The sequence below is a fragment of the Candidozyma haemuli genome (assembly GCF_002926055.2).
Source record: "Candidozyma haemuli strain B11899 chromosome Unknown I_2014730914, whole genome shotgun sequence".
Classification (NCBI taxonomy): Eukaryota; Fungi; Ascomycota; class Pichiomycetes; order Serinales; family Metschnikowiaceae; genus Candidozyma; species Candidozyma haemuli.
Window position 1 is genome coordinate 136,110 of NW_020289909.1, and position 26,023 is coordinate 162,132.

The following is a 26,023-nucleotide window of genomic DNA, read 5'->3' on the forward strand; positions in this document are numbered from 1 at the left end:
CTTACGCTAACCTTTTTGGCGGTCTTTGGCGGTACTTGGATTTTTTTTTTAAGTAGCCGTGCATTGCCCATCGTTAACGCAACACCGATGGAGATGGTAATCGCTGGCAAGGGATATGCATAGGAAAGTTTAACCCTGGGGCTTCTTCGGGTTAAACCCGTCCAGCAAAAGGGCAAACTCTGGTAAAGCTAAAGTGCTACAATTGAGGTTATCCTGATTGTTTATTGATTTTTGCCGTTCTATAAAACAGTCTTGGGTGATTAAAAGACTGGAGGGGGTCCTTTTTAAGGACATGGTGAATTGAAAATGAATAGATATTTTTTTTTCGTGGCGTCGTAACCAGGCCTAGCCTGATTCTTTAGTTTGGTAGTCTCCCTGGTCACCTGTAAACTGGGTAGTCGTGGTAAACAGGCGAGGCAGAGCTGGAAGACGTAGAAGATGGTGGAGACGCTAACGTGCTTTGTTGTTGTTGTTGTTGTTGTTGCTGCTGCTGCTGCTGGTACGGAAGAGGAGGAATCTCAATCACCTGGGCCTGCTTCAGGCGCTTCTTGGACTCGTCTAGCGCCTGCTTCTTCACCAGAATACGTCTACCGTTCTTTCCCTTGCACACCTTATTGTTAAGCACTTCTTCAGCAGCCCAGGCAGCGCCCTTTCTTCTGACAAGCTTAGCATGGAAGAGTCCACAGGCATTGCACAATGTACGCAAGCCATTAGGTCCTCTTCTCCATTCAGGCGTCTCGGTGGTTCCACATCTGTGGCACTTGTTCATAGGCTTGTTGATGATCTCTGGCACTCTGTATTCAGACTGTGGTTTGGTCTGTGGAGAGCTCACCATTGGGGGCAGTGGATAGTACACTGGCACGTAGTAGTGCAGCTGGTGGTACTGGACGTGTGGCTGGTGATGAGATGGGTGTCCGTACGAGTAGTAGGAAGATACTGGAGCAGCAGTGGGAGCAGCAGATGGAGGTGGAGTTGGCTGCAAATGCTCGTAGCTGCTGTGTTGCCTGTAGTAAGGCCTTGGAGGCTGCTGGGTCATAACAGGCAGCAAGTTCTGGGGCAGAATGGCCAACGTCGGTCTGGAGATCATGTTGTGAAGGGGATCAGACGAAGGAGCTGAATGGCTGGTTAATTCTGAGATGGAAGGTAATTTTACCTTTGAGGCTGTAGCTGCGGGCATAATGATTGTGGAGTATTGGGAGGGTATTTGGAAATTAGGTGGAATTGACGGAATAGGTGGGGGCAGGACGAGGTATATATATAATTTTGACAGATTTAGAGACGAGGTGTTTAAGGTTTGATTAGCCGAGATAAAAATTCATGAACGTGAAAAATCAATGCACCAGACGAGCTGCGGGATGGGTAGTCTGTGCAGTAATATGTGGTGCATGGAAAGCTGCTTCCTGTAATGCGCGCTGCAACGCATCTCAAGAGTTGCACTTTGCAGGGGGGCGACAAGGACATGCGGCGCCGCGACGCCTTATAAACTATATGCAGGCCAGACTCCCCCAGTGCCCGCTGCACCTCCCAGCTGTATATGTAGTACCCACTTACGAGCCGTTCAATCAGCCGGTGCCCAACACCCTCTGGTGGAAGGTTGAAGGTAATTGGCGTGGGTAGAGACCTTTTGGTCGCTCAGAATGCCCATAGGCGTCTTCTCCGGATCCAGATCTCCCGGTCAGCTTTTTTCCGCTCCAAAAATACCGCTTTTGGCGCTTCCTCCGCTGTGATCGTCCAAACCTCCCATTGAAACGATCTAACCAGCAACTTCCCGCCCCTCAATCGACCCAAAGTCGCCTGTGCTAGCCTAAACTTCAAAAAACAGGAATATCTCCGAAATCCGCTGACGTTTTGAGGCCCTGACAAGCGGAGGGAGATCCCTTTTGCGTTTAAACCAAGTCCACGCCTCGTGGGGGCGTTTCATAACCACAGCAATTGTTTATGGTTTCTAATTAATTAGCAAAAAAAATTGGATGTTGGTTTCTTGCGGCTTTCAGATACCTTAAGTGTCTTAAGACCTCTTGAAGACGGTATCTCACAATACCAAAGACTCATTTTATTCCCTACCCCTAATAACCTTTTCATCTAAAAACAGCCAGATCTTAGGCACACGAATAATGTAAAATCTCCCAATAATGAGATCTCTTGCAAGTATATCTTCTTTTGCAACAAGCTAGTTTTCGTCTTTGTGAACGGAAATCACATCATCTTACTTCTTTTAGAATCTCTCGATTGTTTGGCTCCAACAACCAATAAACCTTTCCAAAATCCCCCAATCATATGATAAGCATTTTGAAGATTTGCAACACTTTGTTGGGATCTTTCCTTGTTACTGATATGCACTTTGGCTAGCATTCAGCTAATAAGGTGACGCCCCTTCGGTTCCCGATGTCCCCGCATAGATTAGCTTTCTAAATGCCGTCAGACATACCTTGGCGAGGTGGAAGATCGACCCGGGTTGGGTAAGCCGTGCTTATAATGTCGATCTCTATACGGTTTTGGCTGGGTCACGTGACACGGCACGTGAATTCCACAAACACTCCCCTCCTCTTAAACCTCCCCAAATCTCCCCCACCCAGCTTCTTTCCGGAAATATTACGCGAGCAGAGATTCCCTTGGCTCGTCGTGCCACTCCCCTGGACCGCCTGCTTGGCCTGTTTAGCCTTCGGGGCGTCAGAAAGTCTCTTTTGCATGGTGCTTTAAGTTGCATGGAAAAAAAAATCAGACGATTTTCTGGAAACCTACTCTGTTTCTGGAAGTCACAGGATATACCTGGAATGGAAATAATAACGTGGATTATAACGAAAGCAGAACTTATCTCATGAGATTGCACATGTACATTGACATTTACGAATAGTGGACTTTGAAAGAAACCAACAATAAGAGAATATATAAAACGGTGTGAATTTCAGATCCAGCTTAACCTTTAGTTTGTTTTAGCCTGAAATTTCATTTTCCTGAAAGACCATTGTGGGTTTTACGGGAAAGTGGCTTTGGGAAAGTTTAAAGTGAATAAAGCATATAAAAGCTTGAAAGAGATGTAATGTAACTCGGGAGTTTCAGAAGTGAAGATAATTCCGGTCAGATAACCAGAACACAAGAAAAAAAAAAATCCCCAGTTGTGCCATAAGACGTGACATTCCCTGATATCCCGCCAAATGGCATTCCTTAGGTACTCCACTTGAAAGACCCCTACAATTTAAACTTTAGGCGCTCTGGAGCCCCAATCTCCGTTTCTTTAGTGTACCCACGTCTCCTCCTACCTTCTTTGTTTGGTTCCAAGCACCGTTTGGCTTAAAATTCGAACAATACATGGAGAAGCCCGTCTGGGTGCTTGGGGTACCACGAAAAGGTTAAATAAAACCTTCATTCATAACCACGCTGCATCTGTACCATAAAACGTGGGTGTTTGCAAGTGGTATACCGTCATTTTCCAACCACCACGTCCGGCTTTCCTGTGCTTTCTCCTTGAACGCTCCAGTCTATTCATCCCAAGACACACAATGTAATCCTGGGTCATTCAGCTCGAGAATGCAGCTCACCATCGTCACCACTCGTTTGTTGTTCTTTTCTTTTTCCAAACAATACCGTATACTCCCTTCGCCGCAAACAACCAGATCCTTTCCGAGGCAACCACCATTATTCCATCACCACCCTTACTTTCCTCTCTTTTTTTTGCAACATCAGCGCACATGAACGCCTTCAACGGTGCAGCGCAAGCAACATATGGTTGATTTGTGTCTAAGCCAGGGCTCTAGGCGCCTGTGGTTATGTCACCATGTGAAGCTAGGAAAATGCAACTACGGCACCGTTTGTTCGTTTTCATTGAACACCTTCTGCGTCTTTTTGGGCGCAGATGGATCTGGGAAAGGCACAAAGACGGGAAGAGGCCCTGGGCCCTGATTATCTTATGGCAAATATACTTTTGAGTTCTTCAAGTGCTTTTTTTTTTTGCGCTTTTGAAGGCCTTTCATTTTTTGTGGCATGTCCACTTTCGTACACAAAAAGTTGTTAAGCCTTTTGTGAAGAATAGACATTCTTTCTCGTATCTACCAGTCAACAAACGGGTTTTTTCATGTTTGAGACAATACCTATTATACTGTCATTGATGAAAGAAGAGGGTTAGTATTATCTCGAGGTACTATGTATGTGGCACGGCTTATGTGCAGTAGATCTCAGGGTCTAATCTGGGCATAGTATCGGGTTTGTTGCTGGGGGAGGAAATATACGGCGTGCATGGCCTGTGGAATTATGAGATCTAGGACTTAACAGATGTTTGGAAAGGTTTGTGTTATCTCCATGGGAGGTTTTACAAGGATTATTGGGTTTTTGGAAGGGGCAGAAATTATTAGTGCCGCATATCCAACAATGCGATCGACACTAAGGGTATTGTTCTTTGTAATGTAAGGTCGATCTGACTACTTAGCTAAAAGCAGTGGGACAGTCTAGCAAGCTCCCAGGACTTAAGGCCCACCGTTTGATATGTCCGGTAAGACGTTGCAGCGCCTGTTTCCTTACAAGATGTAGCTGTGAAGGTTAGGTAGGTGCGTCTTAACCCTGGGACCCCCACTCACATTCGGCGCGATCATGCTTGGTACATGCATCGAATGCCCCATGCATGCACATATACGTGCATGGTTTCTGCTACTAAATGCACAACCCTGACTAGAAATTTACCCTTATGGTTTAGGCGATCTCGCTTAAGCGCTAGCGCTTTGCCGAATTAGGAAGACCCATTCTCAACCCGCGTTCTGATTTCTAGAAGCACGCACAAAAACTGGCAACTGTGGCGTGCACTGAGAAATCGAATTATTCCGATGCGCTTACAGGGACACATCGCTATATACTCACCACCAGCAAAAAAGAACACCTTCCAAATGATCCTCTACCTAACCCTACAGTTGCGAGCCTTTTACCGCTAGTGCCACTCCATCGCCGTCCAGCCGTCCAGCCGTGTGGCAGCAAAAAAAAAAAAAAAAAAGAAAACGCACAAATACGGTCGTCAACTGTCTACCCTTCAATAACCCTCTTCACTTAAACTCATGTAGGGGAACAAGAACACTAAAACTTTGGTCGATCCCGCCAAAAAGTCTATTACTCTTTTGTGATACCCTTCCAAAGACGATCTTTGTAATTGCAGAAGCCCACAGACCCGCAGGGCCCGCCCTTACAAAGTAGGCTGTAGCTTACCCACATTTAGCCGCTTGTGCTTCGATGAAGTGGAAACCCTTAGGACAAAAACCGAAGGAAAAGGCCCTTGTTTTGTGACCTTCTGCCCGCTGTGCGTTACCGTTTCTGGATGGGGTCTTTTCATCGGGTTTGCCGCAGGAGAAACGCCAACGAAAGATCCTTCGTTCGTCTTCGCCTTTATTTACCAAAAATACCAACCCCCCAAAACCCAAACCCAAACTTTCTATATACTTCCCGTTTCTGGCATTCCGGAAAGTTCAACCTTAATTTTGTGCCCTCTCCGTTTGAACCTTTTGCCTTAGCCTTTACCTTCCTTGGCGACCTCTATGGAAGCTTTCATGCCCAATGCTGTAGTCCACCACTAAAAGTCCTGCGATGTCAGTGCCTTTTGTCTTTTCTTGGGGCGTCCCGCCAGTGACACAGCGCACGATGCGTTTGTGTTCAGATTCAGTAGAAAATCGTAAACCTTTCTTATTTTGAGAAAGCTACTTTTACGAAAAACGGAGAGAAGTGTACACTTTCCAGGCTTAGAAATACCCAGCTTGCTGCTCCTCTATATATCTGGAGGCAAACGAACGCCTCTCTGTATCTGGACTTCCACCGTTTATCCCAGTCTGGCCAGCCGCTGTCGTCTACGGTTTCACTTATTTTGACTTACATGTTTCACTCCACTTTGATCTCTCTTCCTCTTCTCCCCCACCCTCTTCTCCATCTTTGCCTAGAAAACCGAAAATGCCTCAGAAGCTGAGCGGCTCAAGACAAATCGCTCATGGCGATAGGACACAGAGCATGCATGCATATTCTAAGACACAGTTTGTGGTCTTTTTTTATACTAAAGTGTTTAGAGATCTTTTTATGCCCACAAAGGCGTCTTTGGAGAGTGCAGTGTGCGTCTGTGGTCTTGAATTAAAGCAGTTCTGGGTTTGAAAGGTTGGAAGCCAGGAACCCGGGAACCCTAGCGGCTTAGGCAGCACAGACGTAGGAAAAGCGGTATTTCCGTTTATTCCGTGGCCTGACAAGGACGTTTGACGTTATTATCTGGTGATATTTAGATTATTATTCTGCAAATCCTTTGAGCTACTGATCTTTATACATTTTCTTTATTCTCGGCTCTCTTAACCCATTTAACCACTCTCCATTTGCCTAAGGTAGGAATTCCATTCTCATCTTCGCTCAGCGGCTAACAATGTATATTTTGCATTTGTGGGAGTTTTGTAACCATCAAACCGAGGTGCCAGAGAAGAGATCTTCGCTGAACAGCCCCAAAACCACTTTGTGCTTGGCGGATTCTTCACCGTTTGCCGTTTCCAGGGTGAGACTTGCTTCAGTTATACCGTTTCTGTGGCAAGTCTTGGACTTCCAAGGTTACACAAGTCTCCAGCAAGCTTCTTAATGCGCTTACGTGGGTAACACAAGTGGGAATCGTAAATACCGCTAGAAACGGATACAAAAGGACCAACAAAAAGTACCACAAAACTGGTTAGCGCAATATTTATAACCAGGAGAGCTTGAATTTCAGGAAAAGATGTGCTTCGTCTTGTCCAGCATAAAAAAAAGGTAGCAATGCTTATTGTTGATATTCACCATATTAGGGTTTTACGAGCAGCAAACCTTTTTCAGGGCAAGGGGCACTGCCATGTTTTTTCTTCTAGACTTAATCCACGTTGCTTGGTGGCCCCCTTCCAAGGATCTTACTTGATGCAGAAATCTGGTTTAGACGATGGATCGAGGCGTAGGTGGCTTGGGCCTGAATATACCACGAACGGGGTTGCGGAGGAAGGAGTAAGGAAGGAGGCAGGGACGTAGGCAGGGATGTAAGCAAACCAGCAAGGGGATGTAGAAGGGAAGGTAGGAGCGGGATGGTGAAGTAAGGGCGTTTTGTGGTTGTTTTGGTGGAGATTGTTTGGGAAGACGTGGTTCTCGGGAGTCCGTAGTAGGTGGATTGGGGTTTCCTGGGTAAGGGATGGCTAGGCTGGAATTTGCTTAGCATGGGGTTATGGATGAATAGGGAGAGTGAATTCGGTAAGTCAATTAGCGACTAAAGTAGTAAGGGAGATTGTTTCTTTCCTTTAGCTTATACTTACTGAAAGGGCACTTCACGACATTGCATCCCATTGAAAACCACTACTGGAAAACAATCCTAGGAACCTTGCACTCGGGATCTTTCTGACTTGAATTCCTATAACATCTAAACCAAAACTGAATCCTGGTATGGAAAATATCGATGTTAGCCTTAGACCGATTGATCCTACTGGCTGCGAAATGCCACTGTGGAAGGTTGTCCCACCATTTCCCACCAGAAAGTGGAAAAAAAAGAAAAAGGTTAGCAGAACATCTTCTAAAGCATTTCTGATTCTTTGGGTCTTTTTAAAGACAATTTTTTCAAACTTTTTTCGGTTATTCGTTACCCTTTCTTAAGTCAGCGTTCGCAGCCAGAGGTATCCATATACTCGCAACCAATCAAAGAAATATAGCATGTGAACAGTAAAGGCGATCTTTCTTGTCGCTTACTTCTATTACGCTATTCCCCAAGATTACCAAAAATCAGAATTACAACTTTTACTAACTTCTAACCTTCTCGGTGCTCTTCCCAGCGCTCAATGAGCACACAGCCTGCCACAAAAGGCAAAGACAAGAATTCACTTCAAAACACTCAAATTCCAGCCAACTACACCTCAATTAACCCTAACCAACTCTATATCAGTCTCCCTTGTTGATTTGGCTGGCGTTGGAAACCCTCCAATGGGCCGGTTTGTGCACGTGACCCAGCCGCCAGTTTCTCACCCATCGATTTCGTGCGTTTTCCGTTTGCCAACCTTCGAAAGCTTGTGAACCTCCAAACAAACTATAACATACATAATGGGTGCTGCTCAAGCTTACGAGTTTCCTCCAATCCGTATGTACATGCCTTCCCATCTTTTTTTCAACTTTCTACTAACATTCAGCCTCCCAGAAGGAGTTGGACGAACATGACGTTCCTTTCTTGAACAGAGACAAATGTGCCGCCAAATGGATCGAATATAACAAGTGTCTTAGTAAAGGCACCTCTTTCTGCAGCAGCACCAAGGACGCTTTTTACGAGTGCCAGTACGTTGCGTTGCAGGAGAGACTTGGGAAGCATTAGATAGCATTGAATAAAGATGGACAAGAAGCGAGCCTCTTGCGTCCATAATTGACAGAAGATAATGAACTAGTAAGAAGAGGGGGTGAAGAGTTTGGATGAGGTCGGGATTGACGTTAATGGGTGTTTTGGTTGGGTTTTTGGGGTTTCTGAGGTGGAAGGGTGATGCCCATGTTTTGTACCACTCAGACGTCCTGGAGACTTCAAATTCACACAAGACGTACATTGATTATTCACGTACCCACCATCCAATTTTCAACGTCATACCGCCTCCCCTTGTTCCGTAGCTTGGTCTCTTGTAATCTCTGGCTGGGGTCTTGATAGAGGCCTGCATATAGCACCTCACCTTCATCAACATTTTCAAACACACTAATCCCCATTGGACGAGAACATCATTCAACTATTCTACATAAAATGGCCCTCACAGAATTCCCTCCTCTCCGTATGTAACCTTGAAAGCCCCCAAATCACATATTTCATACTAACAACCAGTTTCTGAGGATGATATGCAGAAATACAGAGTGCCCTTGAAGTGGAGAGACAGATGTGCTGCCTACTTCGCTCTTTACCAGACGTGTCTCTTCAGACAGAGTGCCAACGGCTCTGTGGACTGTCACCACGACAAGCACGTGTGGGAGGAGTGTGAAGTCTTGGACTTGAACAGAAGAAAGACGGAATTGAAGGAAGTCAAGGAGAAGTTGAAGGCTGAGAACGCCGCCGCTTAAAAGTGACCGATAGAAATGTTAAAAAGGGGGAAGCCCAGGCTGATCCTTTGTTTAAACCGGTCGCCGTTGCCGGGATTCATCTATGTAATTGCATCAGCTGTGTACCAATAGACAGTTAAGACGAGAGACGGGCAGACAAGCAGAGAGAAAGACTGGATGGGAGGAAGAGCAGGTCAGAACGGGAAGAGTTCTGTTTAGAGATTGTGTTTGTTTTGCTGTTTGGCTTTGTAGAGTGTAGGTGATCAGGTTTGGGAAAGTGAAGGTGGAAGTTATGGAAAGGGCATGAACAGTAAACCCATAGGATGTCAGTATAAAACCAAAGTACAGCTATGGTAAGGAACTAGCAAACTGAAGAGGATAATATCCTACTGGTCAAAGGAACAGGAAGACAGTTCGTTGTACTAGTAGTCCATGGACTGACGGATTCACCATGATCTCCATCTGGTCTACCACTCAATAAACTGGCAAAATGCTGAAAAGGCAAAGTCCACGAAGCTCCTAAAGCTTCGTCTTCTTCGTCTTCTTCAACTTCCCACACTTCAACTACCATACATCCATCAGAGTAAGAGATTTCGGACACCGGCGCCTTGTGGCGGCTTGAAACGGCCGACACAGCACGGCGCCAGCGTCCATGTGATTTTACCTCCGCTGTCCACACTATGATATCAATGGCGGAAAGTGATACCAAGCTCTAGCATTTTTCGGAGAAGAAATAAATTACTATCAATGAAGAAAAAGAATTTGATGCGAAGGGTTTTTGGTTTATATAGCGATGGGGTGTGAGGTCACGTGTGTGATTTTTCACCAGGGCTAAAGGCAGCTGGTTTTTCAGTTTGTATGGAGGGAAGAGTGGAGAGGAAGGGAAAGGGAAGGAATTGTGATGGTTTGGAAGGGCTGGTTACGTTATGGAAAGTTTGGGAGTCGTTGGTGGGAAGTGTTGGGTGTAGTGGTTGAAGTGGACTGTTGAGAAGACAGAGACGAGCCAAATGCATATTTTATATTAGAAGAGTTGTTTCAATGAATTGGAAGAAGTCTTAGTATGATAAGTTTTGTTTTTTTCTGGATTTTATGTTGCTATGATTTATGTTGTTTCGTAAGTTAGGGGTGTTTTGTAACAACTGGCGCACTCCATAGAATACTTATTAACCTGTGGAAGAGACGTCCAGTAAAATATATAAAACCCCAGTAAATAAACAAAACAAGTGTTTCATTCAAATCAAATGACCTCGTGAATTTACAAATTTATATTATTTTACTATAATTATGGGCGGCCCACTGGAAGTCTGACCACTTACTGGTTCCATTAATGGCTGCGAAAAACCATCCGAAGACGGCACCCCAGTTATTGAATCCCCAAGAACAAGGGAACCAAGGGAAACAACATTTAAGGAAAGACAGTAGCCTTATCTTCAATCGAGTAATATGACGACTGCCATTTTTTGAGATCGCTGTAGAAAACAGCCTCTTAGACACCCATAGCATATGGACATTCAAATGACACAAAACCACCCATTCCAATTTCCTAATGACCTTCAAACTAGCCCAGTTTCCTAGCCATACCACTTTAGACCAAACCCAAACCAGTAACCCAACCAAAATTTTCTCTCCTTTCCCAAAACTGCCATTCCCTGACCTCCCTTCCTCTGCCTCCCTCTGCTCCCTCGGCCGCCACACCCAGCTTGAACCTCGCACGACCGCGCCGAAACCTCCCCAGCCCCCCGCAATCTATCTCACAGTAACCGACAGCTAACCTTATCTAACTACATCATGGCCAAAGATAAATTGCTGGTTGCATCCACTACACCTGTCGATCTCGACGACGATACGAAGCCTGGTAAGGACACGTCCAAGGAAACTTCCAAGGATTCAGCCAAGGACGAGGTGGACGAAGAAGAAGACAAGGAGTCCGAAGTGAAGGAGGAAAGTGAGTCTAAGAAGGAGGAGGAAGTAAAGAAGACTGAGGAATCAAAGGACACCAAGAAGGACGAAGAGGAGAAGGAAGAGGAAGAGTCTAAATCGAAATCTTCTGCTGCTGATGCTACTGAGGATGTGCCTCCTCCTCCAGCTCGTCCTGTTTCTCCATTGTCTAGAGTCAGAAAGGACCTTCAAGATGCTTTTCCTGATATTGAAGAAAAGTACATTCAGGCTGTTCTTATCGCTTCCCAGGGCCAGCCAGACCCAGCTTTCAGTGCTCTTCTTTACCTTCTGGACCCATCGTACGTGCCAGACGTGAACGCCTCGGCTCCACCTCCAGTGCCTCCAAAACAGGAATTGACTGACGATGAGCTCTTGGCTAGGAAATTGCAGAAGGAGTTTGAAAGAGAAGACAGAAGACGTCGTGCTCACCTGCGTAAGAAGAATGCTCCACCTCCAGGCGACGAGTCTCCAGATGAGATTGACCAGTTGAAGGAATCCTTCACTCAGGGCTTCGAGGAGGCCAAATCTACTATCAATGGCTGGGTTCTGGGCCTTTCAAAGAAGTTCTCGCAGGAGAACAACAAAAACGACGGCCAGAAACGTAACCAGAGCCCTAAGCTCTTTGGTGCGTTGGGAGGTCTGTCATTCAACCAGAACCAGCGTGCTAAGCGTTTTGACGAGGACCCCGAGATCTTGTCGCTGGATTTCAACAACCAGGTGAACCTTCAAGATGATACGCCACCTCTGTTGCCTAAGAGAGAGCAGAAGAGAGAACAGAAGGGTGAACAGAAGGAAGAACACAAGTGGCAGCCACTCAACTCTGACGTACCAGTGGCCCTGGACTCGTTCCTTGTCACTGACCTGGAGGATGAAGATCCATCTATTGCCGGCACGCCAGCAACTGGTGCTAAGAAGTAGCTTTTTAATCTACAATGCGTAACTGGAGAAGCTATTTATAAAAGGCCAAACGTGGAGTCCACGCTGGGTCTATAACGTGAATAATATACACAGGACATAACAATGGCGGCGGAGGGAAGAAGAAACTTAGATGATCTTTAATTTGGGAACATCTTCAACCCTTTGAACACTTTTTCGTAATCGTTCGTACAGTCATGAGATAGGGAAGCATTTTGCAAGCCTTTATGGTATTTCCCCCAATTAACAGTAGGAGCAGACACTATGCGGTGCTGCTGGGGCAAACTGGCTGAGGAAGCTTTGCTGTTGAGTTTGCCCTCCTGGGCCTCCTGGGCTTGGGCAGGTTCAGGCCCGGCCTGGCGGGTGGAACTGGAACTGGAACTGGTATTGGGGGTGGAGTCGTTGCAGATGAGACGCACGTAAAAGTCGACCAAGGCCAGCTTGGATTCGTACTTGGCGGCTTTTCTAAGCTCGGAGAGCTCGGCCAAGTCATCTTCGATCTTAGATTTCGTCACCGCCAACATATCGGCCGTGGCGCCCAACGCCACGTAGTCCGGGTTGCTGTCTAGATGCTGGGGCTTGGATTCCGTGCTGGATTCATCGTGGTGATGCTGCTCTGAGTCGGAAACATAGTCATCCTCTTTGGGAGTCAAGAGAGGCAGATTTTCATAATGCTCGTTGCGAGAGAGCTCAAACGACACCGATTTCTGTCTGTGATGCTTCTGCGGAGGCAGCGACAGAGCCGTAGGGGACAGTGGCGAAGGCAGTCTTTCTTGTACCGGGTGGTGGAAGTACTCCTTTCCTTGTTTGGCCTTCTTGTGTCTGTTGGTGATGTCCTCCAACTCCAACTTCCGTTTGGGGTATATCTCGGAAAGACTAGCAGCCATATTCAGCAAAGGGATGTAAAAAGCAGTGGGGATTGGGAAAGGAGGGAAGCTACTTGGAAAGCAGCTTTTTAGGTATGGAAATTAGGTGAATTGGAACAATCTGGCGGGAGGCAAAATATAGGGATTAAAACAGGCTGGCAAGCCGAGGGGACAACCTAGATTGTAAATGTTACAACGGTCAGGTGACTTCCCAGGGGTATATAAACAGGCGGAAATTCCTAGGATTCGTGGCCTGAAGTGCCTTTTTGGTGGCCTTTTATAGGGGAGGGATTTGGGGGAGAATTAGGTGGCGTCGACGGGAAAAGACGACAGATGGAGGGTGGAAAAAAGTAGGCTGGGGCCGGAGAGCAAGGAGGGAAAAAATATACGCCCAGGGAAAAGAAAAAATGCGCTCAGGAGGCACGGGTTTCTTGGGCCGTTGGGGTTATTAAAAATTTAGAGGCGACATAAAAAAGGGGGTTGAGAGTTTTTTTTGGGGAAACTAAAGAAGGGGAAGAAATCCTGGTGTACGGGTTTCCCCATCCACCAATTTCAATCGTCTTAAAAAAATCAATGGTCCATTTTTTACCGTCCCTTTCGTCTTACTTTTCCTTCTGGCTGCAAAAACATTCTCGGTTCAGAGCCGCGCGAGAAACAATTTTTACTGCGTGGTGTACGGGTGTGAGGTCGTTGCTGCCTGACAAACAAAAAAAAAAAGAAGAATAACGAAACTGCGAATTCAGCGATTTCGGACTTGTCGAGTTGGAAAAGGGGAATAGGAGAAAAAGGGAGAAGTTTTTTAAAAGGGTTGGAATTGGGAAAGGCGGTCACGTGAGTCGATAAACCAAAAATCAGAAAGACCTCTTTCAATCCAAGAAGTTTCTTGGATGACTACTTTTCTTTCTTCCTTCCCCTCATGCTTTTTTCTCCTTTTCTTCTTTCTCTGTTTCTGCCAGCCGTTGAACTGGTGGTGCTGTTTTTGGCGGTGGCACCCCTCGCGTCGTGGTGCACGGGTTCTTCCATCCACCATAGCCAGTACTTCTTTGGATGAAGATAAACGTGTAAGTGTTTTTTAGTATTTTGGGCAGTTTCTTTATTTTTCGTTTTTGGTCAGTTCAGGCTATTCCTCTTTTCCTCTTCATTCTTTGCTTCCCTTCCAGAACTGGAAATCTCCACCGTAGTCTAACTTCTGGCTGCACTGAGAGCTATATGAGGTTGCTAAAGCTTAATTGCAAAAGGTTGGTTTTGGAGGTTTGGAATCGACGTTGATGGCGATCGAAGACCGGGCTTCAACCTTCCACGATCAGATTTTCGGTGGTTCAGCCGTCACTTAGCGGCGATCAGCCGCTAGAGAATGGTATAAATGGGCTTATATGGAAGTACGGCTGCTTAAAAGCCCTTCGAAAATTCACTTCCATTTGATCGTCGATTATCCGAGGAACCTACCAGAAATGGAAGGTTCACATAGACTTTGGGAGTCTCCCAGGCTCAAAACACCACGTAGACCTACCTATACCTAACTGTTGATCCGCCAGCTACAAAGAACCCCCATTTTCGGCATACCTAAAAGTATCAGGCTGATTCGTTGGAGGCGTGACCGCCTGAGGCTTCGAATTCGATACTCGGGACCAGATCGATCTAGCCGAATCACAAAACAGCCAGAAACTGCGCTTAAACTTAGAGTACCCCAGGAACCAGGCCCTGGCATCAGTCACCGCTGCGTTAGTGATGGTTACAAATGCTTGCTCAGGCATAGGCTGGAAAGTGAAGAGAAAGGTTAACAAGTCTGGAAGAGTAATAAGGTTTTTTGGAAAGGTATATGGTTCAGTATTCAACCTAAAGATACCTTGCAACTACCTAACTTGGCAACGCCTCCAGCCCGACCCCACGAGGAACGTCCAACCGTCAAAAACCAATAAGTAATAAAAATAATAAAAAATAAAAAACAAAAACTCTTTGGTCACTGTGCGTTCACAAGCGCTAAGGGCGTTATATCGTGCCCTGCTGCAATGCACCCGGGTCCAGTTGCCGCCGTAGTCCACCACACGGCTCGCCGAAGATGCTTCATTATATTTCAAACAAAGCGATCACCTTACCTTAAACAACGTTATCGGAACCCAGTCCCCGAGTAACCAGAAACCCTTGTCCATTGGCTTCCCGGGTCTGGCCGGGCGGCCTCTGAGCCCTGCATGGATCCCACTTGTATAGCATTAGCGAGATGTCAAGATGCACCGTTTATCGGTGACGTAGAGGGACAGAAAAATAAAAAAAAGTATATCCTCACCCCCCAATTCCATCCCCACCTCATCCCCATTTCTACAAAAATAAGTCGAAATTCCGCCCTCCCAACGCCAGCCTCCACCGCCCAGAGATCTCACACTATGTCGATGTACAAAGCACCCTCGTCTGTGCAGCGTCTATTATAGTAGCACTGGGACGATTGGTATCGCGCCAATGAAAACGCAGAATATCATCGATTGATAAGACGAGCTCATCACTTCCGAGGGCTGGTCCGCCCATACACTCACCGCTATAAGCAGCGTCTGGGTTCCCCTGGAGAAGCCCTCGGCAATACCCTCGGAACAGACACTTAGCAGGGAGAGCAGCAGCAGCACCAGCAGCGTTTCTTGCAGTGCATCGCCAGGTAATTTAGCAGGCGCCAATTTATTTGTTGCCAGGAACCGGGAAGTTCTCGCCGATCAAGAATATATCACACGCCCGGGGAAGGGAAAGGGTTCCTTTATAGCAACAAATACATCCAGAAAACACCTTTCTTCCATAGTATATTTTTGTTTTTTGCTTCATGTCAGAAGAGTCCCACGCCAAACTGCTATGGCTGATGTACAAAAACGCCAAAAACCTTCTTCCTTATCGAACCAGAATGGAAAACTTAACTTGGAGAATGATGCACACGCTTGGAACAAAGCTGTCCATGTCTGATATCACTGGTCTATTATCGTCACCGCTCCTCAACCAGCCTGGCTTATCTGACCTGGACCTGCCTTTGCTTCTGAAGGTCGACCCGGGACACGACGAGTTTGATTATGTCGCCCATATCAGGCAAATAGGCCAGGACTATGAAAACAGCTCCATGAACGGTTCTCCCAATCGTTCGTCCAGAACAAACCCTTCTGGCCCTCTGTCGTCTTCAGGAAAGGCTGGCTCCATTTCCTCTGAGGCGTCTAGAAAACGCCCAGCGCCGTTTCTGCCTATGGTGCAACCAGCAGCGCCTCATCTGAACCTTTCGGCGGCCTTGAAGAACCCCCAGGCGCCTCAGGCGCCCCAAGCTGCTCCAAAGCATATTCAAGAACCAGACTTCGGTTTAGATCCTTTGGATTTGGGCACAGATAACGGGTTTTCGTTCTCCCTAGACCCGCTAGCGTTTGAAGGTCCTAACGATACGTTTCGCCAGACATACACAAACGGGCTTTCCCAGCTGATGGGTGCTTTTGAAAAGATCCCCTCCAGAAACCACCATAAAGCCTCGCTCGACAGTTCCCAGGCTACGTTGACCGAAGCCAGAGGCTACGCATCCAGTGCTCCCAGACCCATCAACATCTCGAGCCTGGCTCGTCTGTTTGAACCACCCAGCAAACGCCAAACGCCTCTGCTGCTGTTTGACCCAGCGTATGCCCAAATGCCAGGGTCCATTCCAGGCTCGGTTTCTGGATCCATTTCTGGCTCCTTTTCCCACCATTCCGTGGGCCCTTCTTCGTTCATGACAAACAGCTTCGCTCGCCAGGATAACTCTTTGGTTAGCGTAGCAGAATACTTTGGCAACGATTCCCACTGGAACAGTCCGTACGACCTCGACGAAGGCCTGGGCCTGGGCTCTGTGCCTGGTCTGGTAGCTTATGTTGCAGCAGATACGCCAAATGCACAGCCTATAAGCCGTTCTGGACTGACGGTTCTTTCGATGCACGATCACCCTCCAAGCTCATATACGGATAAAGAGACGTTTGGACGTCCTCAGCTCTCGGCGACGCCGTCGTACCTGAACTCATGGAACGACAGTTTCTTTGACGATGCACCTATGACAGGGTCTGCAGCTACTTCGGTGTCCAGACCAGCCATGCCCGCAAGAAACAGTTTCCAAGGGGTCCAGCGTCCTTCTTCTATAAAAAGAAAGGACAGCCGGCCACGCAAGGATTCCATTAAGGAGTCGTCAGAGCAAAGAACCGCACGGGCACTTTCCACTCCTGGCAACAATAACCTCCAGAATGGCCGTGTGGAATGCACAAACTGTCATACCAGAACCACGCCACTTTGGAGAAGAAATCCAGAAGGCGAGCCGTTATGTAATGCCTGTGGGTTGTTTTTAAAGCTTCACGGCACGGTTCGTCCACTTAGTCTCAAGACAGATGTGATCAAGAAGAGAGCCAGGACAGATAAGTCTAAGAAAGGTGAAACCAAGAAGAACGGAGACCTGAAGAAGGACAACAAAAAAGCAAGCGACAAGAAGAACGAGAAGAAAAACGACGGAGACGATTCTAACCCTACCCCATACGATAAAGAACTTAAAAAAAGTCAAGGCGGCAGTGCCAAAGCTAAAGCCAAAGACCCCAAGCGGAAACCGGTCCTGACACCTCCCCATACAACCGCCCTAAAACAAAACACTCCATCCCAGCCGTCGTTGCTTTCGCCGCAAAGAGGCAGAAGCAGCAGCTCCAGCTCGCCTGTTCTGTGGACTCAGCGGTCGCAAGTGTCTGACTTTAATTCTGTGATCAAGGAAGAAGAGCTTCCAGCGATAGACGAAAAGAACGCTTTTGAGCGGCAAGAGGAAGACGGCAAATGGGACTGGCTCAGCATGACTTTGTAATATATATAGAGAGAGGAAGTTCAGTTCTGCCATGGACCGCTTCGACGAGATAGACGAATAGACCGCCAGCCTGGTAAAGGCTGGCTGACAAAAAATAAATTAAAAAAATTAATAATATCAATCACCACACCGTAATCCTTCCAGCTCAATAGGTTCTGTCCTCGTTGATCAGGGTACCCTGGAATAGAAAGCCATAAATAGACTTTAGCATTTTTAGAACTGGACGATTCACGAGCCTTTCCAGTTCGTTGCAAATCGTTGTCAGGCCCCATTCCAGGCTTACAAAGCAACCAATAACGACCTCCAAAGCAACCAGACTGTCCAACCACCCCACCAGCACATTCTACGCCCAAACCAGCCGCCAATCCACGAAAAAAATCCAATGGCACCACCGCCCCAGACCACCATTTAAGGTTCGTCTTCCGATTGTGCCTCTGTAGAGACTTTTTAGTGAAGAATGGTGGATGTCGATCTCCTCTTTATAACTCAAAAAGCCTAAAGCTTATTTGGACCCACCAGAAGCAACACCAGAAGCAACATAATCCGGGCTCAGAAGTGCAAGCAAAGAAACCACTGAAAAAACGTCGAAAGCCCCTTTTCTTTTTCCTTTTCTAGCCTTCCCTCCACGTTAATCCCTCCACCTGATGATCAACACTTATTATGCCTTACGCTCTGGCCCACCATACATACCCTCCTTAAGTAGTATGCTTATCGCGAAGTGTAACTTTTCAAAACCACCTTACTTCTTATAAAGAACAAGAATATGCCCCAGCCAAAAGTGTCCATTTCGTACTGTGCCAGGTGTAAATGGCAAAACAGAGCTGTTTGGTATTTACAGGAGATTCTCCAGACCTTCAGTGACCCAGAGAAGAATCTAATCCCTGAAGTGGCTGTTTGCCCAAGTTACGACAACCCAGGGCTCTTTGAAATCTCTGTTACCAAGGATAACCAGGAGCAGATTGTGTATAAGAGGAAGATGAAGAAGAGTGACGTGGACCAGTCGGCTGAGTATTATTATGATGGGTTTCCAGATTCAAAGTTGTTGAAGGTGCTTCTTAGAAACGCTCTTTTCCCTGAAGCTGGACTAGGACACGCCGAGGGCCAGCCTACGGGGCCAGGGTTGATGCTTACGTGTGAAAAGTGTAAGGACGAGGAGTAGAGGTGATAGAATGAGAGGTTTATGGGTATAGGAGGGGGTTCTAGGTGGCAGTACAGCCAATGGGGAGGACGGATTTCGTTAAAGGTGGCCTATTAAGTGTGTTTAGAACATGTGTGATGCTGTTTGGCCATGGGCTGGCTCATGTGAGACGTAGCTTACAATGAACGGCCGTTTTACCCAACAAGAAGTACCCGCAGCCCTTAGACTGGGAAGGGCATTTATGGGAATGTATCAACAAAAACACCGTCTGTGGAGCTGCAAGGAGTCGTCTGGCACTTCAACAGCTAATGCTTATTCCAGTACATCTTGTATACGCCAGACCAGGGCGAAAACTTAACCCTGGAGTTCTGAAACAAGACACACAACAACAACACCCCTTGAGCTATTCAGCGCCAACCAGTTCCACAAATTCCATTACCATCGGCAATTTTGCAATTCTTTTTCTAGTCCTCGTTGAATATGCGTATTTCGTCCTCGTCAATATCATCCCACCCTTTCTCAGCCACAGCATACGGCAACGACGACCCCAAGTCTCCAAAGGCACCCAGCGTCTTTGGAAAGCCTAGCATCTGCTGGTACTGACGCACAACATAAGTTGCCGAAACGGTCTTTCTGTTGAGACTGCCTGATTGGCCATTGGAAAGATCCTCCTCCAGTTCTAACGACGACAGCGTTCCACTACGGCCTGTGCCGCTAGTGCTATTGCTGGTGCTTTCACTGGTGTTGCCGTTACCGTTACCATTGCCGTCAACAACTCCATTACTGCTTCCATTGACACTCACATCACCGTTGCCGCTGATTTGGTTGTGACGGTTGATCTGCTTGGCAATCTGCTTCCATTTATGCTTCTCGCCCGCTGGAAGAAGCTGCTTGAGGAGCTCCACATCCTGCTCAAGGAACCTTGTCTTGTGAGACTCGTCTTGCGATTGGCGAGAGTGTATTACCAGTGGTTGCATCTGCAGATACTGATCCTGGGTTCGAAGCTCAGCCTCTGGAACAGGTAAGTTGTTCTGCGGAAGAACCAGAGACTGGCGATGCTGAAGGGGAGTGTGGTGCTGAAGGGGCGCCTGTGGATGATGATGGTGATGATGTGGATGGGAATGCTGTGGGTGGAGTGGATGTTGATGTTGATGTTGATGCTGGTGATGATGTTGTGGTTGTGGTTGCAGATATTGCGTGTGTGGTTGTGGATGCTGAAGATGCTGCTCTTGTGGTAACTGTGGTTGCAGTAGCGACAGTCGTTGTTGATGCTGCTGTTGCTGTTGCTGCTGCTGATGATTATTCATTAAGTTCTGAGGAACATGCCCCACATGGACGTTATGACCAGGATTCTGGGCAACACCAGCGATGGAATTTCTGCTTTGTGGTGTTGGTGAGAACTGAGTGGATTGCTGGCCCACATCGCCATATTGCCCGTACGGCGTCGAATTGACCACTATAGGTACGCCTAGAGGTGGAGGCGGGGCCGAGGAATAGTTGATGGAGTTATTCTTTGGTTGTTGGGCTCGAGGCGGCGCCAAAGGCTGGTTCAGAGCTTGTGTTTGTTCGTCGTACTCGATTGCAGGCTCCTTGAAGCCTCCGGCTGGCGTCAAAGTCGCCGAAGCCAGGAACATCTTCGAGTACGAGTCAGACGGCTGCCCCAGAGGGAAATCCTGATTCATTGAAGCTGCAATAGTGGAAGAATGTTTCGTGGAACCACAAGATTTGAGATTTTCGGCGCGATCAGCGATGGTCCGATCTTCACCACTGGAAAACTAACAAGTTTTTGATATAAAGGGGATTTTTCTTTCTGACGTTGAAGAAAAAGGAATATACCTCGTGCCAGTCACTGCAAATGCAACTCGGCTATCTGGTGATGTTATGGGGTAAAAGAGGGTAATCCACAAAGGGGTACACGGAATATATCGACAAACGCTAGGGTGTGACAAAAGTACAAATCAAAAGGAAGGATCCTGAATTACAAAGGTGTCATATATACAACAGAAAGCTCAAAGGACAAAAAAGGCTTGTTGTACTTTCTGTTTTCGTTGAAGGCCAGAACCCACCCAAATATCTTGCCCAGCCTGGGCTTCCCAGATAATTTTTGAAGATGGCACTCTTGCCTGTTTCACGTTGGGTGCAACAGGTGAAACACGCGCCGCAGCAAAAGTGTGTGCCAGTGGCATACCTGGATTTAGACCGATTGGATTTTCAGGCTTTTTTGGGCGACAGCTTAGGGCTCGACTTTCCACGCTTAAGGTTTAGATCCCGCCTTCCACGATAAACTAAAGCTATTGTTTCCCCTGGGCTTCTCTGCCTTGGGTTTCTCGGGTTTGTCGCCTAATTCTCTCTTTTATGCATGGAGCCTTTTCGCATGCCAGACATGCGTGGGGGTGTTTGTTCTCACCGGTTCCTTGTTTTGGCTAACCACTTGAGCCTGGAGCGATCTTCTGAGTTGCCAATAAAACAAAAACAGACAAAAACAGAGCTCTGGACGATGATCACTTCTTGTTGTTTTCTTTTATTTTTTTATTTCCTTCCGTTTTCATCGTGGCTTGCCTTGCTTTCGCTCTCCGCCACTTTGCAGGCTCACCTGAAATTGGTGTTTCCCTTTGAGGCAACTCCTGACCTTTCCTTTGCAGATGAGGCCATCTAATCATCGGTGTAAGCGTCGGAATCCGACGATGCTGGCGCTGACTCTGGCTCGGATTCAGACCCACTCAACTCTTCAATCTGGTAGCTCTGCGGCGTTTTTCTTCTTCTTGGTGGTGAGCTTTCCCCAACAATCATCAAGTCGTCGAGCTCGTCGTTCAACGTTTCTTTTTGCTTTTTACGTTGGGGCACAACCACCTCTGGTGTAGAAGCTGCCCGTGTGGACTTGCCCGAAGAAGCTTCTTCTTCATCGTCATCATCACTTTCAATGGTACGGGATACTCTTTCGATGATCTCCTCGTCAGAACTATCACCAAACATCAGACTCTTCTTCTGAGCGGCCGCCTTTTCCTTCTTGGCTGGCTTGCTTGCCTTCGGCTTACTGAAAAAGTTAAGAAGATTATCCTCTGGGTACTCCTTGGGCAGCTCCTTAGCCTGGGCCTTCGTAAATGGAAGCTGACCTTGCGTTTTCTTGTTCTTGCCTTCACGAACACCTTCACTGGCCTCCTCCTTCACAGGTTTGGGCGTGCTCAGTTTGGGCGTGCTTTGTTTGGGTGCAGCAGTTTTCTTGGTCTTCTTCTTTGGTGCTCCGTAATCATCATCTTCATCCTTGACTGCCCTGCGTCTTCTCTTCGTGGCTTTGTTACCCTTGCCAGCAATCAAGCTGTTTCTTTCCTTTTCGTCGTCGTCTAAGAACTTCTCCCACGCAGTGACAAACACCGCAAGATCTTCATTCCACAAGTCCTTGGCGCTCTTGCCTAACAAGATGTTAAGCTCGGTTTCCTTTTCATCTCTTTGCTTCAACAATTTCTCATATCTCTCTCTAGTCAAGGACCAAAGCGACATACCAAGCAAATAGTCATATTGTGTGTAGATGTTCTCAGGCTTGTGTTCACTTTCATCTTCCTCTTCCAAGTCGTTGATACCTCTGGAGTTCAAAAGACTGACGTCACCAACCTCTTCTTCTTCTTCCTGCAATGCTTCTTCAGCCTCCACAAACAAGTCGTTGTGCTCCTGAACGCTTACTCGCTTACCTTGCTTGTCGAACTTAGCAAAATCAAGCTCCATCAAACGCTCCACCAAAAGACTTCTCTTCTTGTTAGAAACGGTCAACTCTTTGTCAATGATCAATTTGATGAATCTAGCCTGTTCACTTAATCTAACCAATTGATTCAGCAAATCCTCGGACAAGTTGTCTTTACGCTTCTGGTAGTATTCCAAACGGACAAAGTAGAAGTCCCTCAAGATCTCACTAGCTGACTCGTACTTCTTGATACGCCCAGCAGGATCAAAGGCCACCATATTACCTGTCGAAACCGTGGAGATCAACTTGAACCTTTCAAGTAAACCAATATTATAGGACTTTTCCATTTCAGCAGGGGTCAACTTGATGACGAAACGAATGCTTGCAGCATGCTGTTCTTCCATATCCTTGATCCACGGTTTGTCTGAATTCACACCATCCAATAAGAATTCTTTGACGTTGTTTGTCCAAGACTTGATAGGAATTTCGGTGATCTCCAAAGTCTTGTCGTCAATCTGTTCAATACGACCAGAAAGTTTGAACTTACCCTCACCGATCTTTTCCACTTCACCTTCCCATCCTTTGTACCATGGAAGCATCTCCTTGATATCCTCGCCATTCATGAGCCTTTTAATGTTGGCCACGATGTCAAGCGGGTTGAAAGAAGGTATATTGGTAGACCAACCAGTACCAATACCGTCAGCTCCATTCACCAACACCATTGGAAGGACAGGCAAGTACCATTCGGGCTCCACAGTTTGGGCATCATCTTGGACATAAGTGTACAATGGATCATCTAATGGGTTAAAGATTTTTCTGGTGATATCATTCAACTCCGTGAAAATGTATCTGGCGGCAGAGAAATCCTTACCACCAGCAGCTCTGGTACCGAAACCACCATTAGGCTTAAGTAAGTTCAAGTTGTTCGATCCAATGAAGTTCTGGGCCAAACCGATAATAGTTTGGACCAATGACTGATCACCATGATGATATCCTGTCTTGTCACTGATGTAACCTGCCAAGTTCACAACCTTCATTTCATTTTTCAAGTTTCTCTTGAAACAACCAAACATCACCTTACGCTGACCTGGCTTGAAACCATCCAACACAGAAGGAATAGATCTGATGTTGTCAGCCATGGAGAAAAGAATCAATTCTCTGTTGATAAAATCACTGATAGGAATGACAGATAAGTCCGAATCAAGATATGTGCCGGGCTGGAATCCTTGCAACCACTCCTTACGGTCATCTGCCTTTTTCTTAGAGAAAGCCAAATCAATTAAGGTAGAATCATCATCTTGAAGAGAGTGGAAATACTTCAAGTGCTTATCCAACTTGGAAAAGTATTCTCTAGCTTCGGTTGTCGTAGAGGTACCCAAACCCTTGTAGTACTTATGCGTCCAACGACAGTTCTTTCCCTCTGTTTCCCTCCATTGCTCGAATTCAGGCATCGAGTAAAAGGGAATCTTTGTGTCACCGCCTCTTCCTCTGCTCTTGATGGAGACCTTGACAATGGGAGTGATGAATTCGAGAAGGAACTCATCAATATTAAGTAAACCAGGGAAACTTGTCTCGAAAAAGTTGATAAGCAAACCTTTAATATGGGATCCATCGTGATCCTGATCGGTCATAATCATGACGTGACCGTATCTCAAATCCTTGATGTTATCGCGGTTGTAAACCTTTCTGTGTTGCAAACCAATAATCTGCTTGAGGGCTGTAATTTCTGCATTCTTTGCAATCATCTCAGTTGAAGCATCTCTAACATTCAACAACTTACCACGAAGCGGGAAACAACCATAGTAATCTCTGCCAACGACAGAGAAACCAGCGACAGCTAAGGATTTGGCAGAGTCACCCTCGGTCAAGATAAGAGTACACTTGTATCCTTCTTTAGTACCGGCCTTGTTAGCATCAACAAGCTTAGCTTGACCTTTAATACGGGTTCTTCTTTTACCGTCATCCTTCTGCAAAGCTTTGCCCTCATTAGCATCCACAATACTCTGGATGGTTTCAATGATGCTGGTCTTGGAAAGCTTCTTAATAAACTGGTCACTAATGACAATCTTATCCTTAGCCTTGGTAGCAAACTCGGATGGTCTGGTTGTGAGTTGTTCCTTGGTCTGGGATGTGAATGCAGGGTTTTCGATCAAACAGTTGACGAAGATGAACATATTACTTTTGATCTGTTGTGGCTTGATCATGGCCTTTTTACCCTTTTTACCCTTGTTAAGCTCATCCATGAGCTTGGTGATGATTTGGTCAGAAACGTACTTAACGTGGGTACCACCTGCTGTAGTGGCAATGGAATTGACGAAACTGACCTGGTTGAAGTTACCATCACTCACAGCAAAGGCCAATTCCCATCTGTCGTTGATAACCTCATGAACAATGGTGGTACGGTTGCTTGCCTCTGTATCTATGGCAACGTCAGGAGACCTCTCCTGGATAGCCTTGACGTACATCTCGACGTAGTTTTTGAAGTTTCGAATGTTAAGCTTCTTTTCGTTCAAGAAAACATTACAATCCTTGACAGTACCACACAAATCATAGACACGTCTGCGGAGCACAGAAAGAATATCGCTGTCTAGGGAGTCCATATTGAACTTGGACAAGTCTGGCTTGAATGTGACTTTCGTGTACTCTTTCTTATTCTTTGCCTTTGTGATTCTGGGCTTGGAAACCTTGGACATGTTGGAATTCCACGTTTGCTCGTAAACAAGCTTCGTGTTCTGGTCAGCGGTCTCCACGGTAAACTCAGTAGAAAAGATATTACAAAGCTTAGCACCAAACCCGTTTCTACCACCAACAACCTTCTTCTGGTCATCATCATAGTTAGACGACGTAAGCAAGTTTCCAAAAATCATCTCGGGAATATACATGTTCTCCTTGTTATGGATCTCCACAGGGATACCCTTACCGTCGTTCATGACAGATATCTTATTATTCTCCGGATCGATGTCCACCTTGATATTCTTCATCTTCGGATCACGGATCTTGTTATCGGCAGCATTCACCAATATCTCATCAAAGATCTTATAAAGACCAGGGACAAACGTCACCTTGGAAAACTTCATGGACTCGGTCTCCGCATCAAAGTGCCAGATCTCCACGTCGTTCTTCTCCACAGACCCAATATACGTGTCTGGACGCTTCAAAATATGCTCAAGCTGCGACAACTTCTGGTACTGGGCCGAAGCGCCGCCCAGCCCGTTGGATCCATTGGAAGTAGGGGCAGTGGAGGTATTGGTGGAGGAGGAGGAGTCCAGAAGAGGCGTTCTGGAAGCCTTTGATTTTTTTTTCGGCTGCACAACCTCAATCTCCGAAAACGATTCGTCTGAAAAGTTGCCGTCGTCGTCGTCAGAATAGTCAGACATGGTATGTGTATTTAAGCGTGAAGTGGTTGTGAAGAGTTGATGTTTTCCTAGTAAACAAGACGCGATCGCGCACGGGACACGGCTGGAACACAGAGCAAACGGTGATCTTGCAAGGGCACGAGCCACTTTGTACATGGACTGGTGGGGCGGAGGAAGCTGATTGGTCCGGATGAAGGGAACACGAAGTGGTTGTTTGGAGGTTTTTGGATGGGAGTTTGGGGTTTGGAGTTTGAGGTTGGTGGTGCTTCTGGGATGCAAATAGTGTAAATACTTGTAAATCGC

General features: G+C 46.6%; 7 protein-coding genes across 7 annotated transcripts; 3 read left to right on the forward strand and 4 right to left on the reverse strand. All coding sequences in view use genetic code 12, as the record gives it.

Annotated features, from left to right (window-relative positions):
• Positions 1–379: 379 nt before the first annotated feature.
• Positions 380–1,087, reverse strand: BRG1 (GATA-type transcription factor BRG1; the record flags this gene model as incomplete). The annotated part of the gene is made up of 1 exon (XM_025488586.1): positions 380–1,087. One exon carries the CDS (start codon positions 1,085–1,087, stop codon positions 380–382), a length of 708 nt encoding a protein of 235 aa, XP_025343353.1.
• A 9,713-nt stretch (positions 1,088–10,800) lies between these two features.
• CUE5 (ubiquitin-binding protein) lies at positions 10,801–11,868 on the forward strand (the record flags this gene model as incomplete). The annotated part of the gene is made up of 1 exon (XM_025488587.1): positions 10,801–11,868. One exon carries the CDS (start codon positions 10,801–10,803, stop codon positions 11,866–11,868), a length of 1,068 nt encoding a protein of 355 aa, XP_025343354.1.
• A 137-nt stretch (positions 11,869–12,005) lies between these two features.
• On the reverse strand, positions 12,006–12,752 carry CXQ85_004983 (uncharacterized protein; the record flags this gene model as incomplete). The annotated part of the gene is made up of 1 exon (XM_025488588.1): positions 12,006–12,752. One exon carries the CDS (start codon positions 12,750–12,752, stop codon positions 12,006–12,008), a length of 747 nt encoding a protein of 248 aa, XP_025343355.1.
• A 2,911-nt stretch (positions 12,753–15,663) lies between these two features.
• GAT1 (Gat1p) lies at positions 15,664–17,550 on the forward strand (the record flags this gene model as incomplete). The annotated part of the gene is made up of 1 exon (XM_025488589.1): positions 15,664–17,550. The coding sequence occupies one exon, from the start codon at positions 15,664–15,666 to the stop codon at positions 17,548–17,550; it is 1,887 nt and encodes a 628-aa protein (XP_025343356.1).
• Positions 17,551–18,313: 763 nt separating this feature from the next.
• CXQ85_004985 (uncharacterized protein) lies at positions 18,314–18,709 on the forward strand (the record flags this gene model as incomplete). The annotated part of the gene is made up of 1 exon (XM_025488590.1): positions 18,314–18,709. One exon carries the CDS (start codon positions 18,314–18,316, stop codon positions 18,707–18,709), a length of 396 nt encoding a protein of 131 aa, XP_025343357.1.
• A 443-nt stretch (positions 18,710–19,152) lies between these two features.
• Positions 19,153–20,370, reverse strand: CXQ85_004986 (uncharacterized protein; the record flags this gene model as incomplete). Its single annotated transcript, XM_025488591.1, has 1 exon — positions 19,153–20,370. The coding sequence occupies one exon, from the start codon at positions 20,368–20,370 to the stop codon at positions 19,153–19,155; it is 1,218 nt and encodes a 405-aa protein (XP_025343358.1).
• Positions 20,371–21,340: 970 nt separating this feature from the next.
• On the reverse strand, positions 21,341–25,741 carry TOP2 (DNA topoisomerase 2; the record flags this gene model as incomplete). Its single annotated transcript, XM_025488592.1, has 2 exons — positions 21,341–25,651; positions 25,676–25,741. 2 exons carry the CDS (start codon positions 25,739–25,741, stop codon positions 21,341–21,343), a joined length of 4,377 nt encoding a protein of 1,458 aa, XP_025343359.1.
• Positions 25,742–26,023: the final 282 nt, after the last annotated feature.